This window comes from Myotis brandtii, unplaced genomic scaffold (assembly GCF_000412655.1).
Source record: "Myotis brandtii unplaced genomic scaffold, ASM41265v1 scaffold642, whole genome shotgun sequence".
In the NCBI taxonomy this organism is placed as follows: Eukaryota; Metazoa; Chordata; class Mammalia; order Chiroptera; family Vespertilionidae; genus Myotis; species Myotis brandtii.
In genome coordinates, this window is record NW_005370473.1 from 487576 (window position 1) to 505562 (window position 17987).

The window sequence follows — 17987 nt, forward strand, 5'->3', positions numbered from 1 at the left end:
ATGAGACATTATCTGAGTATAAAATGTGCCAACTCTTTCTCTCTTTCCCCACTAAGGTGCCACCAATCCATACACAGAAGCAAACTACAAACCAACTTTTCTGTCAGATGATGAATTGAAACACCTCATCCTCAGGGTATGTGGCAATTATGGGCTGTTTTACACACTCTTGTTTTTACAGATTTCAGGGTTAAGTCCCAGCATGTGGGAATTTGATGTCTGAACCCTGAACTGTTCCTAGGCCACTTCCTCTTTATCTTCTTGCTTGGACAGGCCTCACATTCCTTCTGAGCCCTCCCTCCTCCCTTCTGCCCTTGCTTAGCAAAAATGGAAGGTCTGTGCTACTGTAGTTTTAAATCAGAAGAGGCAGGACTTTGTTAAAAATAGGTGGTAGCTAAGAAGCACATTCCTGCATGAAGATTTTAGAAAGGGACTGACACTGAACAATTGAGAATTTCTCTGATTCTCACTTAACCACTAGCACAAAAGCATCCACCAAAATCTTTACACCAGAATCCCTTCCAAATAGCAAAACTTCAAAAGACTCCATGATCCAGCGAGGAAAATAAGTGGAGGAGGTGATGCTGCGCCTGCTTGACTGGAGCTCCTCGGTCTCTGCGAGAGGCAGTTGAGGCGGCACCATGGGAACGCGGCCTTCCGCAGAATTGGGTCTGCGCGCCTGCTTGACTGGAGCTCCTCGTTCATCTCCTCGGTCTCTGCGAGAGGCAGTTGAGGCAGCACCATGGGAACGCGGCCTTCCGCAGAATTGGGTCTGTGCGGGCTCCAAGGTGTGTTCCCGGCAGAGCAAGAGTCAATGGAAGGGAAAGAAATGGAATTCAGAAACATGTCCTCTTGCAAATTGTAACAAGCAAAATAGGAAAACATAACTAAGAGGAAAGATATCTGCCCCCGCCGTGCACAGCCAGGGCTGACCTCACTAGCTGAGGCCCCTATGGAATCAAGGCCCCCTTCTCTGAGCAGATGTTTGCAAAGCCCAGGATAGAGGTAGTCCAGGTGGATGGTTGTGTCATCGGTACCCATGTTCTGCTCAGCCTGGCTCCTCCCTGCTTACTCCAGTTTCTCTCTCCATCCCTTCATGACGTGCTGCATTGGAAAGCTTTCAACTGCGAGGAACAGAAGGCCTGATGAACAAATGGGTTTTTTTTTTTTATTTTCATTTTTACTTTATTTTTTTATTTAAAAATTTTCAATTACAGTTTACATGAAATATTATTTTATATTAGCTTCAGGTGTACAGCACAGGGGTTGGCCAGTCATATACTTTACAAAGTGTTCCCCCTGATATTTCCGGTACCCACCTAGCACCATACCATTGGAAGTTAGAAAATAGTCATGGGATGTAAAATATAGCATAGGAAATATGGTCAATAATATTGTAACTAACAGCATTTTGCTTCTCAAGTTTAGCTGGTTCTAGGTAGGCTGTGGTGGGGGTGGAGAGGGCTCCAGTGAGGTCAGCAGGAACCAGGCTCGGTCTCCCACACACCTTTGCTGGACTAGCAGGGCAGCTGTTTCCTTGGGGTAGCAAGCTGGCTGTGCCAGGTCTCAGTAGTCAGACCAGCCAGAAAAGAAGGGCAGGGGAGGCTGCAGGCCAGTGATCCTTTTTATCAGGAAAGGATGTGCTTCCTGGAAGCCCAGGAGTGGACTTCAACTTGCCGAGAAGGTTCGCCTGGTCACCCCTAGCAGCAGGGCAGGTGGCAGAGCCTGGGCTAAGATTTTCCAGCCTCCACAGTGGAGGGGGCAAGAGGAGGGCATAGGAATTGTGCCCCCCTCTTCCCCCGCCCCAGCAGCATTTGACACACACACTTTCCAGAACCTGTTTGCTAGCTTTCTCCTCCAGAAGCGGCCCTCATAGCCCAAAACAGAACTTCAGCTGTGGCCAGTAGGACTGGGGCTGCATGGCCTGGTTGGTACCTCCCTGCCATGAAAGCTGTCTTAGTGCCACCTTTGGGTGCAACTGTAGTACTGCCCCTCCCCGACTCTCTTGCACATGAATTGTTGTTAGGCCAGGTCTTTTTCATCTCGTATAGGTGCAGTTCACTTTTTGGAACTTCTTTTTATCTCTGTCGAAATATACTTATTAGATGGTCCCACCTTCCAGCTCGTGATTAGCAATCCTTTGAGTCTTCATGTGGCGTGTAGGCATGCCTTCTGTGTCTTTCATTTTCATTCATTCACTAATTCAAACATTTTTGAGGACTTACTCTATCTGCGTGGCACTATTCTAGGCGTATCCACTCACAAGTAAACATGTTAGGGTGGGGCCATGGCTTCCCTCACATTCGTGTCGATCTGTGGATCACCCTCTCAGGGCACAGTTACTCAGACCCAACTCTGCCCTCACCTCCATTTCTTTCCAACAGATGTCCTTGTTCTCAGAGGATGTTTGCTGAAGTTCCAGATAGAAACTGTCTGCTGCATATCCAGAGAAACCACCAGGGCTTCCTGGGCATGTGACCTAGGCAGTCACCCAGGCCCAGGCTTGGCTTTTGTGCTCTGCTATTGCCATTTTGAACATCATAATTTTTTTAAATCTTTATTGTTGAAAGGATTACATAAGTCCCCTTTTCCCCCCCCATTGACCCCTTCTAACCCACCCCACCCTCCATCTCAGGCTTTCACCACACTATTGTCTGTGTCCATGGGTTATGCATAGAATTTCTTTGGTTGATCTCTTCCCACCCATCCACCCACCCCCACCTTCCCTCTGAGATTCGGCATGAACATCATAATTTTTGTACAAGAGTCCCTGCGTTTTCATTTTGTACAGAGCCTTACAAATTATGTGGCTGGTCTTGATTGCCATATTGGTAATATGACATTTTTAAGGAAAAAATAATTGTATATATAATACGTTATATATAAAATAAGCTCCTTTTATAGTGACAAATGCTTAGTAATTTTCTTGTTGCTGCTTTTCTAAATAACTTCTTATCAGATGTCCAAACTTACCAGGGTATGAAACAAGGATTTTAGTGCTATTCAAGCTAAATACTTCATCTTGGACTTGCCTTTCTGCTCTTCCGTTTCATACAATAGCAGTGATGATCTGTCTTCTCCATCCCCAATAAAACTTTCCTTTCTTCTCCAGCGCATTTCAGTGGCTGTGAAGTCCTGTCTAAACTCTTGCCAATTCCAGGTACCCCGTCCCCAGGAATTTGCTTCAACAGAAGCAAGGACCATTCAGACTGTTTTGAACAGTTTGGCAGCAGGAACTGGACTTCTGCTTCTCCTTACAAAGCTGCCTGCCTGCCTCACTAAGTGCTTTCCAAGTACCGTTAGTGAACGGTGTCAGGCAGCAGTCGGCCTGGGCTGTTTATAATATCTAGATGCTCTGCTTCCCCATGGTTTGAAAAGTAGGCAGACCCTCCCAGGGCTCTGGATTACCTGCTAACACCATCCTCCAGGAGCGAGCCAGCCTTTTTCCTGAGTCCCCATGGTGCTCAGGTGTCCTTACCCCTCTGCTCCTGAGTCCCCTCACCCCACACCTTCCCCTAATGGTGTCATCTGCCCAGTGAAGCAGGGTCAGATGCATTGAGCCATCCTCACACTGACTAGTCACTGGCCTTTGGAGACCCAGGTGTCACGATGCCACAGTCACCTTCTTCATAGGCACCTTGGGTGCCTCATCACTTCATCAATGCAAAGCCTCAAACTACTTACCCGGTTGAAAATGATTGTGTGCAAGGCACATGAGGAAGTTATTAATACCCTATTTATTTATTTTTTTACTGAATGAGGCTTCCAGCAGATGGTGCTTGCAAAGTTGCTTCCCCTTCACCGTCATTCCTTGCCCCTGGACCCACTCAGACGCCTATCTTAGGAAAGGGTCATTCTGGCTTCCTCCCAGCTGGGTGGCCCACTGGCTTCTCTCACAGCCATTGCAATTGTTCCCCTTCTCATTCACTCTTTTCACCCCAGCATGAGTGCACGTGCCATTCTTTAACCTCCGGCACATGAATTCATTTCCTAGTTCCTTGAATTAAGCTGTATCCCAAAGGTCCTTTTGTGGAAAAGAGAATGGAGTTTCTCTATATTTTTCCCAAGAACAGACTGAGAGCTAGTGAACAAAGCAAGATTGACCCACCGTGTATTAGAACTGCAGGGGGGTGAGTAAAGAGCAAGTCCCCGAGAGATTGGGATAGATTCCCGGGCGGTAGAGAGGCCCCAGCAGGAGATGAGCAGTTTGTCCATCTGAAAAGAGGGCTAGGAATCGTGCTCACATATGAAATAGTCTAAGCTCTCGGATGCTGCAGCTTTGGTAGTTACCCGCTTCAGTCTCTCTAACAAATACTGCCCTGTCTCTACACCTGTCCTTACTAGCACTGTAGATTTTTACTTGTATGTAAAGCAACAAAGTAAGAAGCGTTTAAGGGGAAAATTTTGCTTTTCTTATCTTACTTAGGGACAATCAGCCTAGCCCTGGGTCAAAGGATAATATTTGAGCCCTAACCAGTTTGGCTCAGTGAATAGAGCGTCAGCCTGCGGACTCAAGGGTCCCAGGTTTGATTCCAGTCAAGGGCATGTACCTTGGTTGCGGGCACATTCCCAGTAGGGGGTGTGCAGGAGGCAGCTGATCAATGTTTCTCTCTCATCGATGTTTCTAACTCTCTATCCCTCTCCCTTCTTCTCTGTAAAAAATCAATAAAATATATTAAAAATTAAAATAAAACAAAGGATAATATTTGAGAGCATTAGCTTTCAATCCTGCATACATTAGAGTCATTTTGGGGCAGAAGTGGGGATTAAAACAGTACCAATGATGCAGCCCTACTCCAAATGTCAGCGTAAAACCAGACAAAAACCACTGTCCCAGTGCTCCCCCAAAATGGAGCCATTTAAGTCGAGGACAGATGTAGCCGAGATCGGAGAAGGGATTCCGAACTTAGAGATCCTTCCAATCTCAGACTCTGTGATTCTGCGTAGAGTTGTTTTAATTAGAGCTGTAACATATGACGTCTCTGGACCATAATGCAATCAAAGGAACATTGTTACACTGAATTCTGCTGTGAAACAGAATTTAATAATTGGACTTTCCCCTGTAATCACTAGATGACATAGATGATATAGATCTGCCTTGGAGAGAATCTTGTTTTTTTATCAGACATTTGCTTTAAGCATCCTATGCTCAGCATACCTGTGAAATTGTCCATGAGAGCAGTCCAGTGCTTTGGTTACTTAGAACACTAATCTTTAATTGCTATCAAAGTGATTACAGTCTTGTTTCTTGAAGTGTGATAAATTGATTATCCATTTCTCCTGATTAGGCAGCAGATGGATTTTTGTTTGTCGTAGGATGTGACCGAGGGAAGATACTCTTTGTCTCAGAGTCTGTCTTCAAGATCCTCAACTACAGCCAGGTATTGCTCATGCCCCTGTTGGTGGTGGGCAGCCGCCCAGCAGCCAAAAAGGTCTCCTCACTTTGCAGAATAATTATAGCATACAAGTCACATGTGAAATGCTTATTTTGTCCTCCCACCAATCCTTCTTCCAGAAAATTCTTTGTTACCAGAGAAATTAATTTAAACTTACAAAAATCGTTTAACATATGTATGATCCATGTTTCACCATTTGAAAGGTTTGACTCTGATCTCAGCAGCAGCTTTCTAACTTTCTTATTGCTGCAAAAGAAATACCCCACAGCTGCGGGGCAGAGGTGGAGGAAGAGGGGCAGGCAGATCATACAATACCAGAGAACAGGGAAATGGAACCCACCCGTGCTGTGCTTTCAGTGACATGCCACTTACTAGCTCTGTTGAACCTCAGCTTCCTCTAAAATCTGGTTGTAATGATCCATACCCTCTGGGAATGTTTGTAGGATCAAATAATAACATTTATGGAAGCTTCTAGGGCTTAAGCTATTCACCTATTGTGTCCCTAGAGGTTTTATTCACTCATTCATTCATTCTGTCACTCTTGGCATGCTGGTGTTTGCATGAACACTGGATTGGGCAGAATCAGAGTCAAAATAACACTTGTATGAATTAGAATTAAAGTAAATTTCATGTTTTCCAAATATTTTACTCGTTTTAGTCTTACAAGAAAGTTATCTCTGCTAACAGAATAGGTTATGGAAAGCATTCGGTGTGACCCAACTTGCTTAGGAACAGAGAGACTTAAAGGAGCAAGAGGCAGAGCCCATGCCTACAGTCCTCCCCCAGGGATCTCAGACGGGACTTTGTGGGCATCAGAAATAAAAAAGAATGCACAGATTCTTGCCTTCAAGGAACATGAACTATTTATGTAATTGAGCCCTTTCCCCACCTGCGTTATCAGAACCAACCTCCCAATGTCCATATCTAGACAAAGTGCACATGTGTGCAAGTTCTCATGAAATGTTTGAAATTGTCATGCTTAAAATACAACATAAAGGAAAAGCACTTAGGTAATTTATACTCTACATGCTGTTGACTTGTCATTTTTGATACTTTATGCACACAGAATGATCTGATTGGCCAGAGTTTGTTTGACTACCTGCATCCTAAAGACATTGCCAAAGTCAAGGAGCAGCTCTCCTCCTCTGACACGGCCCCCCGGGAGCGCCTCATCGATGCGAAAAGTGAGTACAGAGAAGGCTGCTGCTTCCTCAGTGCCGTGCAACTGCACACCCAGGGACCGCAGAACGCACTCAGTTAAGAGTGTGGGTCCCTTCTCTTCCCTCCTATCTTTGGCAAAATAGAATTATGTACATTCTTTTGTGTTTGTTTTGTTTACATAAAGAAGAAAACACTCAATGTCCAAATTCATTGAGGGGAAAAACAACTACTTCGATTTTATTATTTTTGATTTTTAGTCTTTTTTTAAATATATTTTTACTTATTTCAGAGAGGACGGGGGAGAGAGAGAGAGATAGAAACATCAATGATGAGAGAATCATTGAACAGCTGCCTCCTGCATGCCCCACACTGGTTTTTGCTTTGGTTGATGGTTTGGGGGGCCAGACTGATTTTCAGTCTTTTTTTTTTTTTTTTTAAGAATCCGGAAATTCCCCTAGGAATTCAGAATCAGTTATATGCCCCTAAGTTTAAAGGTCTCACACCAGGTTGATTTGTTTCTCCCCGAAAATAATCATCTCTGTTTATGTGAGTTGTATACATGCAGCCTCACAAAAGTAAGAAAACTTGAAATGAAATATAGCTAGTTTTCTTTGACTACAGTGGTTCCTCCTTAGATTGGCTCCCCTTCCTGGCTTCCTTCTTGCAGCAGTGGAACCACTGTGCACACTCCCCCAGCTTCCTGTTCCTGCATCCTCTCCTGCCTCCTGTGTGAGGGTCTGTAGTTCTCTTCTCCTTTAGACCCAGGGGAGGCTGTGCACTACAGCAGTTAAGAATGTGGGCTCTGGAGTCAGATTGTCATGCTCACATCCTGGTTCCACCATTGGCCAGCTGTGTGACCTTGAGCAAGTTACTTACCCTCTCTGTGCCTCAGCCTCCTTATCTGCAAAATAGTACCTTTGTCTTTGAGTTATTGCGAGGATTAAACACGTTAATATACATAAAGCATATGGGACAGTTCCCGGCACATCTTGGCCCAGTGCAGTCATGGCCTAACCAGTTTCCTGCTTCCAAGCTCCCTGTTTTAATCCCTGGAGGGAAATACCACCAGAGGAATCTCCTTTAAACTATCCTTTTCATTAAGGCACTCCTCTTCTTCCTAAAAGTACAATGCAATTTCCGCGACATGTCCTTTATAGTCTGGCCCTTGCAACGTTTTGGTGACCTGAGGAGAAAGAGATGAATGGTGTTTGGCCCCTACCTTTGAGGTTCTTACCAGATAGTCCTGGAGACAAGGAGTCAGACAGCTCCCTGCATAATAGGTGCAGCCACAGAAGTGGTGCCAGGCAGAGAGAGCGGATGATTAATTCTCATGTGGGCGCCGGGACAGGCATCACTGCGTAGGTGACAACTGCAGTGGGTTTGAAAAGATGAATTAATGTTTGCCGGGTGAGAAAGAGAGGAAGAGAGCCGAGGAAATGATTTGTGGGTGGGTGCAGAGGTGTGGCGCCTGCCATGCGGCTGCTTGATGCTGCTAGAAAAAACATGCATGGGCAGGGGAGGGCTGGGATACGAAGGCCTCTCCATGGTGGGGACACAGGGAGGGGCTCTGACCAGGTGGGACAGGCTCGGACTGGCATTCTGGGAAGATCAGAGGCGGCAGTGTGGGAGGAAGGTTGCAGGAGGTAAGACCAGGAGGAGCCCTGGGCAGTAGCCTTGGCCCTGACCCCTGTGGTGGTCAGTGGGCGTGCCTTGCCCCAACAGGATCTGCAGCAGCAGCTTCTGCAGTGATAAGTAGCCGGTGTTTCTGTCAAGGTCACAGTCACGCTGCCCCCTCCCCCAAGACTCCAATTCAGTTGGTTTAACACAGCACAGTCCAATGAAAACATAAATGCAGACCACAAATATGAGTCACATTTGTGATCAAAAATAGTAAAAAATGTAAAACTAATTGTAATACTATATTTTATTTAGCCCAATAAATCCAAAATGAGATCTTTTACCTTTTTTAGTACTAAGTCTTTGAAATCCTGTGTGGATTCGCACAGCACACCCCGCCAGCATGCCTGTGCTTCAGATGTGCAACAGCTGCATGAGCTGGCAGCTGCTGAACTGGACAGCACAGACCTAAGTGGGGTCCAGGGATCTGGACTGAGAAGTTAAGAGTATTCTGCTTCATCCTTTCCACTTCAGCATCCAAATCTTGCCCATCAAGTCCCAGCCTATGTTCTTCCTCCCCTGGGAAGCACAGGTTGTGTCTGCCATTCACTTGGCACTAATCATACATCACCCTGTGTTTTCATGATGAACTTCCATTTCCCCTTCTCAGCCCTGAGCTCCTGCTGGACAGGAACCCTGTGCTGTTTCTTTTTATCTCCCAGAGCACCCTGTCCATTCCTCCAGGGGCTGCATTCCACGTGACCTAGAAACATTGCCAGACCACACACCTACCCGTATGGCATCATTTAAGGCCTAACCTGAGGAGAAATGTTATTCTCATGTCACCGCTATAAGGGAGGCAGGAAAGAAAAGGCTTTCTTCAAGGTCACACTCCCCTCCTGACAGACAACACTGCTCTCAGTTTATCACGTTTTGTGTATTGATTTGCAGCTGGACTCCCAGTTAAAACAGATATAACCCCTGGGCCATCTCGGTTATGTTCTGGAGCACGGCGTTCTTTCTTCTGTAGGATGAAGTGTAACAGGCCTTCAGTAAAGGTTGAAGACAAGGAGTTCCCCTCCACCTGCTCAAAGAAAAAAGGTAACCATTTCACAGTTCTGCCACCTCCTGTCCCAGGTGATGCTCGCTTCTACACGAGCGCACTCAGCAGGGCACTGGCTCAGCGTCTCCCTGCTGGCCAGAGCGGCAAGTCCCAGGACTGCAGGCAGGACCCTACTGCCCGCTACCTACCACGTGGGAGAGGGGGGGCAGGAAGAGCTGGAAGCCCTGATGGGCTTTCAGGGCGACTGAGTCGTGGGAAGGCTTCCTCTGCTTACATTCTGCTTGTTGTCATTGGTTGGGAAAGATACTCCCATCCACAATTCTAACTGCCTCTTGAGCAACCCGCCCATCCATCAAAACTATTCTTGCTGAATTCATCAGTGACCTTCATGCTGAATGCAAAGGTCACTTTTCATTTTTCTGCCATCTTAAAGTGTTCTCTTCCTCAGATCCCATGAAACCCCATTCTCGTCTCCCCACCCTCAGCCACTCTAGCCTCTCTTCCTGGTTCCTGCTGCGGGCTCCTCACCTGTCTGGGGCCACCTTCTCTTTTCTGTATCTGCTCCATCCAGAGGTGATCCCTTAGCTTTCAATATCATTTATATGTCAATAACTGCCAAGTTTATATTTCTAGCCCAGACTTCTCTTTTGAACTCCAGATTCATAAATTAACTGCTTATTAAATCTACCTGCTTAGATATCTCAAGGGCATCTCTAAACATGATAGATGTAAAAGTAACCACCTGAGCTTCTCCTTGATATAAATAGCAGCAAAAACCTAATAATACAGCAAAATGTAAACCGCCATCCACCTAGCTGCACATACTAGAAACCCGAGAGGCACCCTCTCACCCCATTTCACCCCCACCCCAGTCACAAAGCCCTGCCACAGTGAATTCCTTCTGCAGAAGGTATCTGAACTGTTTATCCACCTCCACGTTCACCACTATCCCTAGATCCAGGCTGCACTCAGCTCTCCCCTGTCTTTGTAAAGTAGACCCCACACACCTTCCATCTCTCCACACAACAGCCAGAAAGACCTTTTTAAAATGCAAATCTGATCAGTTCCCTACTTCAAACCCTTGGCTGTTCCCATTGCTCTTGAAGAAAAGTTAAATCCTTAACAGGATTTGGTTTCTACAGTTCCCAGTCACTAGCACAGACCTGATGCTTGCTACACACTCCAAGGATTTTTATGGTTGACCAAGGTGCTCCACACTTACTATGTCCCAAAGTGAAATCAAGTTATCTTCATTTGCTTTCTTTCATGCCAAATACTTGGATAATCATACCAAATCCCAGGAATTCTCAGCAGTTTCTCCCACATCCTCCCCTGCCGCCTCCTCAGGGCACTGCCCAGCGCAGCCCTCGCCTCGCCTCTCGCTGTGATTCTCCTCCTCCTGGTCTCCTCTTCCAGTTCACCTGTCACTCTGCTTCTAGAGCCTCCAAACCCTGATTTGGTTTTGCTGTTTCTCCACTTAAATCCCGTTGGGAGATCTTCATTTCCTATCAGAAAAGACCAGCACAATTGTTAGCAAAGAATCCAAGGCCCCACCTGCCTTTCCAGCTGCACCCCCAGCCATTCCCTTTCACTGAACCACACAGAGCTCCGTGCTGTTTCTTATACGGATATGCTCTGTGCCGTTGTACATCCTTAGCCTTTGCACATCCTCAGCCTTTGCACATCCTCAGTCTTTGCACATCCTCGTCCCTGAGCCAGAGCCCATCCTTCTTGATCTGCCTCCACATTGTGTTTCTGGGCAGCCTTCCTTTCCTCAGGTAGACTCATACCTCTCCCTTGGTTTAACCAGCTCGACTAAACACACATGACACTGGATGATAGTTAATTTTCAGTCTTCCTTTCCGTCCCCCAAAGCCAACTGCCACTAACTGTGGACTTTGCTTTCTAGCAGATAGAAAAAGCTTCTGCACAATCCACAGCACTGGCTATTTGAAAAGCTGGCCACCCACAAAGATGGGGCTGGACGAAGACAACGAGCCGGACAATGAGGGGTGTAATCTCAGCTGCCTTGTCGCAATAGGACGGCTGCATTCTCATGTGGTTCCACAACCGGTGAACGGGGAAATCAGGGTGAAGTCTATGGAATATGTTTCTCGACATGCCATCGACGGGAAGTTTGTTTTTGTAGACCAGAGGTGAGCGCCTGCATGTTACTCTTGAATGATAATGGGGAGTTCAACCCCGAGTAAAGCAGAGACAATGGGGCAACGGCAACGAGCTGGCTTTCCTAAGAATAAAGCGAGAGGAAGTGATGGGGTCGCTGCTAAAATCTGAGATCCATAAGAATATCATCGTAAATGCAGAGATTTCCTCTCATTCTTGGCGTGTGGAGCTAGTTAAGTAGGTGGTTGGATGCCCGTGGCCAGAGAACCCGTAGGCACAGCACCTGTGGGATGTTCCCGGACCCCTCCTGTGATGGGAATTTGGGAACTAGGACTTGGAAAAGAATAGTCCTGAGGCTATTAGTAATCTCATGTGACTACTCAAGTTTTAATTTAATCAATTAAAATGAAACTCCTCAGGCTCACTAGCCACATTTCAAGTACTCAGTAGCCACATGTGGCTCTTGGCTCAGATATGGAACGTTCCCATCATCACAGAAGGTTCTGGTGGACAGCACTGATTGTCCATCTCTTCGTTTATGGAGGAGGACTGAGGCCCAGCCTGGAGCCTGGCTTCCTCCAGGACTTGCACTCGTTGGCAGTAGACCTGGGCTGCAGGCCCAGCGGTCCCAGGTTTCCCACTGCCCTCTGCTGCCTCTTAAGAATATTTGCAGGCTAATCATTTTCAGGCTCCTGCAAAGTCACTCTGTGCGGGGAAAGAAGACATTTTCCAAGGTCCTGATGGCTCCTGCTGCTGGACCTTCTGGTGTTTGGTTTTCCTGATAAAAAGTTGGCAGTAAAATGGATAAGTTTTGCACTGGGGTGTAGATTTCTACCACATTTTTATCTAACTAATATAGTTACCATTTTTAAACCTCCCAAAACCTGATTACTTGTTATAACAACCCCTTGGAAAGGCTTCTTTGCTTTCTTTCCCTCAGTTTTTATAATTTGAGTGTAATTCTGTTGCATGAAATACATATATATATGAGAACAAGGCCAAAGCCGGGTGATTTTCAGAGGGCTGACTCTGTCATATATGCATACATACATGTGTCATGTCTTGAGTGTAATTCAGTTGCATGAAATACATATATATATATATGAGAACAAGGCCAAAGCCGGGTGATTTTCAGAGGGCTGACTCTGTCATATATGCATACATACATGTGTCATGTATACGTACATATATGTACATATAAATAAAATCTCCACAGAGTAATTGCCTGGCTTTTTTTAATTTTAATATTCCCTTCCAGGGCAACAGCTATTTTGGCATATTTACCACAAGAACTTCTAGGCACATCATGTTATGAATATTTTCACCAAGATGACATAGGCCATCTCGCAGAATGTCACAGGCAAGGTAAGCCGGCTGCACAGAGGACGTTAAGTTTACATGCCCCCGCTTCTGCACTGGTCCACACGGTCTTCCGGGAAATCTGCCCCAGGGCTGCAGCATCAGCCAGCTCAGGGGTCTCGAGGCCAAGAATCTGTGAGGAGAGGAGGCTGGTGGCCCGGCCCTGTTCATCCCCTACAGAACCCAGCCCTGCCTGCCCAGCCGTTTCTAGACAGAGGTCCGGCTGATTTCCAGAGGGCATCCCTTATTCACAGGATCCACCTGGACCCCTAAAGATTTGGTGCGGCCCAACAGTTCTAATTCTCTTTTTCATAAAACCCTACACTGCTGCCTGTCTTTTCCTCTTCATTAATGGCACGCCACATATTCAGCCTCCTCCGAGAGAAACCCGTATTGACCCTTCCTTTACGTTGTCGTCCACCAGATCGGTTCATTCACCTCAGACATGAATGCCCACAGAGGACCCTTTTGCCACCTCCAATGTCCTGGTTCGGGCCCTTGTGCCCATCTTTTAATTGCGAGAGCCTGCTGACAGGCCTCCCTTCTGCTCCCAGTCCCTCTTCCGTCCATAGTTAACCCATTTCTGTGGTAGACCAAGCCTGACAATGTCCCATTTCTGCTTAAAACTCGCCTTTACACTCAAGGCCAAATGCCTTTGATAGGCATTCAAGGCCCTCTACCACCTGGCCCCGACCGACCTCCTCAGCTTCACCCCCCATCCTTGCCTGCCCAGGCCTGTGCGCAGCCGCGCCGACCATCTCACTGTCCCCTGCCGCCTCCCTGGCCCTGTCACAACTGGGCACTGCTGCATTCTTCCCTTTGTCAAACTTCTGTTCATCCCTCAAGGCCCCAGTCTCCTCTGCATAGCTGCCTCATTGCTCTCCTGTGGGCAAGTGTCATAGTCTGTCTCCTATCTCCAGGCCTGGCACGTGAAAGGTGCTCGTTTCATGTTTGTTACATAAAAGAATAGGTTCGAATAGGTGAGTGACTTCTCTGGATGAAGATGTCCTAAAAGTGCTGTACTGCCTCGGGCTTTGAGATGAGAAGAACACGGTCCCTTCTCATTAGCTGGTGTCCACGTCAACACTGATTCTGGCCGATGTCTGCAATGCAGCCAGGCATTTCCTGGAGCCATCATCTCATAGACTGGGAAACGGGGACAGACACACAACTGAATCGCAAGGCTCTGAGTCAGCCCCTTAGAAACGACCTTGGCTTACTGGAGAGGTAGCATTGGAGCCCGATGCTTTAGGATTTGGTGCGTTTCATACCCTGACCTGAGGAAACAACAATGTTCATGGTTTCTTTGCATTTGCAGTTTTACAGACGAGAGAAAAGATTACAACTAACTGCTATAAGTTTAAAATCAAAGATGGTTCTTTCATCACACTGCGGAGTCGATGGTTCAGTTTCATGAACCCTTGGACCAAGGAAGTAGAATACATTGTCTCAACCAACACTGTTGTTTTGTAAGTGTTTCTCCTATGTCAGAAGTTTCTTCGCTTCAACATGAAATGCCCTGGGCTCCTTACCAGGGAAAGGGGTGCAGTCACAGCCAGTATCACATCCTTTAGTGCCAACTGCTAATACCCTGTGAAGCCTCAGGATTGCAGAAGCCAAACGGGTTGTTAACAGGGGACAAGCTTAGTGCTCACACTGTGCAGGCCCCAGGCCTATGGTATTGCTCCAGGAACCCATACCACCTCCTTCCAGATAAAGCAGCCAACCTCTGAATTCTGCACGCCCTTCACCCGGGGCTCCGCTGGCATCTCTGAGGGAAGGGATGGCAGTCCATGGAAGGCTCCCATAGGCATCAGCTCAGACTGGCCTTGGCTGAGGGGGTGCCCACCAGGCTGGTGGCTTGAGCATTGCAGCTGGAATGCCACCTGCTAGAGAAGCAGGGAAGGGAAAGACCTTCGCTCTGGCTGGGCCGCTCCCCACATCTCCCTCCCTGTGGTGTCCAAACCCCCACCTGTGGTTCGGGCTGAGCGAGGGGCTAGGGCAGGTGCAGTGCAGGCTGGCAGGGAGCAGGCCTGCAGCTGGGGCAGGGGCTGCTGCAGTCACCACTGATCAGAAGGGCCCCCAGGCAGTGAGGCCAAAGGCCAGGATGCCATCCATCGTGTTATCGCTCAGCGAGGAGACCTTTGGGGGGCCACCTCAGACAGACACTTCATTTTCTGGCCTGTCCAGGTCCAGAGTGGACACTGGACATCTTGGCCAAGGTGAAAGGTGCACGGTCTGAGCAGGCCTGACTCACGTTTCCTTCTTGCTGGGATGTTCACAGAGCCAGCGTCCTGGAAGGCAGGGACCCAGGCTTCCCGCAGCTCACAGTGTCCCCCCACAGCATGGACGGCATGCTGCCCCCTGGAGAAGGTAACTATTGCCCAGAGCATCGGGCTCGCCCCTGAGAAGCTGCTTGTGAACAAAAGGCCTCTCGTATCTGGGGTCCCCAGTCACCCTGTTCTGTGGAACAAGGGAGGCCTCGCGAGGATGAGCACGAAGGACACGGTCTTCTCACCTTCTCTCTGAACCTGGAATACCAGGAACTTGGTTTTGTCTTTCCGGAGGAAAGGACACGGTCTTCTCACCTCTCTGAGCCTGGAATACCAGGAACTTGGTTTTGTCTTTCCGGAGGCTGCTGGGTCCTGGAAGCTCTTGAAATAGCAAAGTCCGACTCCTCTCCTGCTTCTCCCTCGTGCTGCCCGCTGGCTGTGATGCGACTGACGTGCTCTTTCATGACTGTCACAGGCCCCTGTGTGGGAGGGGGGTGCTGTGCCCCCGGGCTCCCTCCCAGGACTCGGCCTTGCCCCCTGCTCTCCACATTTGCCATGTCCTCTGTGGGCACTTGCACGTGCTCTGCAGGACCCCCTCCATGGGTGACCTGCATCCAGGCCCCGCTGAGCTCCAGGTCTGTCTCTCCACTGCCTCCTGGAAAGGACCACCCAGAGTCCAAAGGCACCAGGAAGTCAGCACATCCCAACCAATTCTCCCCAAGCCCCTCTGGTTGCTTCAGCCAGAAACCTTATCTCCTGCTCTCCCTTCTGTCTGAACATGGAACCTGCCTCTTCTGTCTCAAACCTCTCATCACCACTGCCACTCCTTCACCCTCTCCCCTGTGCCTGGTAACTTCCTAACCCGTCTCGCTCTGCCTGCCCCCATCCTCCACTGCAGTTCATCCTCCATGCAGCTGACTGTCTAACAACCAAGTCTAAGTCATTGCCTTTCTGTGTAGGGTCCGTTGGTGCTCCTGATTCCTTTGTGCATCTGTCCAAATCTGTTAGTCTGGCATCCAAGGCCCTTCATGGTCTGACTGGTACCCGCCTCCCCCGTTTCCTCCATCACTGCTTCATCCTCATTCACGATGAATCTCTTGGAGTTGTCTCCCAAGTGTTGTCCTCAGTACCCTTGCATCTACTGGTTGCTGTGCCTGGAATGCTTCCCCCTCCCTGCCTCTCTGCCAAGCTAATGTCTGCTCCCTCTCTCAGGACTCGGCTCAGGGTTGAAATCTTCAGGAAGCTGCCCCTGGCCAAGATGAGTTGGGTGCCTCATGCCTACTTGTCAAACTTGTCCCACTTTGCCACTGTTCATCTTGTCTGCCACCCCAGAGGCTGTGAGCCTCGAGGGCAGGGAGCTGCCTTATCTGTGCAGCACGGTGCATTCAGTGAGGGTATGCTGAGCCGGGAGGGGAATTGGGTTCTTCAGTGCTTTGCCTCTGAACCTGAAAGGAAACCTGAGCCTTTTCCTGCCAAGCGATGGTTCTAACCATAAGCCCTAAGGCCCAGCCCTCAGGTTGAACTTCAAGTGCATCATGGGATGAACTGATTGTAATTTAACGTACAGTAGTGTTTCTTCCTCGGTTTCCCCTTTCTCACTCTCAGATTCCTTTGTTGTAGGTGGCCCGAAGAGGACCCACCCCACTGTCCCAGGGATTCCAGGGGGAACCAGGGCTGGGGCAGGAAAAATAGGTCGAATGATTGCTGAGGAAATCATGGAAATCCACAGGCAAGTAGCATCTTCTAGTTGTTCCCTTAAACTGGTGGTTCTCAACCCAGAGCATTCTCACCCCCCACCACCCCCAGAGGATGTTTTATAATCTCTGGAGACATAGTTGGTTGTCACAAATGGGTGGGAGGTTGCTACTAAACATCCCTGGATTGAGGCCACAGTGCTGCTTCCTGAACATCCTACATCATTGGGTGTATATCGTTATAACCTACAGTACACAGAACTGCCTCTCCCCCACCCCACCCCCAACAAAAAAAATTTCTAGTCCAAACTGTCAATAGTGCTGAGACTGAGAAATCTTGCCTTAAATAAAGAGGCTAAACCCAAACAGCCCAGAGCTAAAGGGAACTCCGTGGGAGGCTCCACTCTCTAGTGACTTGGTGTATGACTCAGGGTGCTTCCCAGTGAGGACGGGGAACACTGGCACCCCAGGACTGTAGGAGAGCCGAGATCTGGTTTTCAAAGCATTAGCTTCTCCGATCACAAAACTGCCTGGGTGTAGTGGAGACCAGGCCCTTCAGCTCCTGATGGAAGCTTCCTCGGGCAGGACTTCTCCTTCATAGGAGCGACGGGGAAGTTTACCCAGGTGTGAATCCTGGACCTCTACTTCAGCAATTTTCCACCTTTTTCTTTTCATGGCACACATAACTAATGACTAAAATTCTGCAGCACACCACAAAAATATATTTTTTGCCAATCTAACAAAAAAATTGGTATAATTTTGATTCATTCACACTGGACAGCTATTGTTGTGTTGACTGTCATTTTTTTATTTGAAAAAGTGCTCTGACTAAATAGGTATCGCATGTCTTAAAATTCTTGGGGCACCCCGGTTGAGAATCACTGCTGTACTGGTACTTGGTGGTGCTCAGGAGATTCACTTAGCTTCTTGGTCTCTGTTGACTTAGGCTGTGGAAGGGAGGCATAGCTATCTCCAGGGATTGCTGTGGGATCCTGAGGGAACTCAGGACAGTTCCTGGCACAGAAACTGAAAGAGAGGGAATTGTTACTTAAGTCTAAGTCTCTAAAAGCAGTCATTGAGAGGGAAGTAGTTATTATGAGTCCATCTGAAGTTGGGGAATGGAGAGTTGGAAACCAGGTCCTGCAAACGTAATGGGACATAATCATAGGAAAAGGAAAAATGACCGCTAATTCTTGCTGCCACTGGATTTGCAGGTGAATGGGGCTGGCCCTGTGTTCCAGTTGGCTCTAGTGGGGCTCTGACCCAGCGGGTAGCTGTTCTGTTCCAACCCAACAGGAAT

At 48.0% G+C, this 17987-nt stretch overlaps 1 protein-coding gene across 9 annotated transcripts in view; it reads left to right on the forward strand.

The window, feature by feature from the left end:
* ARNTL (aryl hydrocarbon receptor nuclear translocator-like) overlaps window positions 1-17987 on the forward strand; it is a 75449-nt gene that overhangs the window by 46780 nt on the left and 10682 nt on the right. For 6 of the 9 annotated variants that reach the window (XM_014528602.1, XM_014528601.1, XM_014528603.1 and 3 more), the window contains 9 exons: window positions 57-136; window positions 5289-5381; window positions 6463-6580; window positions 9126-9275; window positions 11147-11393; window positions 12620-12726; window positions 14039-14189; window positions 15005-15093; window positions 16614-16722. In XM_014528602.1, coding sequence (XP_014384088.1) covers window positions 57-136; window positions 5289-5381; window positions 6463-6580; window positions 9126-9275; window positions 11147-11393; window positions 12620-12726; window positions 14039-14189; window positions 15005-15093; window positions 16614-16722 — 1144 coding nt within the window. The remainder of the gene's footprint in view (window positions 1-56; window positions 137-5288; window positions 5382-6462; window positions 6581-9125; window positions 9276-11146; window positions 11394-12619; window positions 12727-14038; window positions 14190-15004; window positions 15094-16613; window positions 16723-17987) is intronic. The other 3 variants (XM_014528605.1, XM_014528607.1, XM_014528608.1) reach the window with 2 other exon arrangements.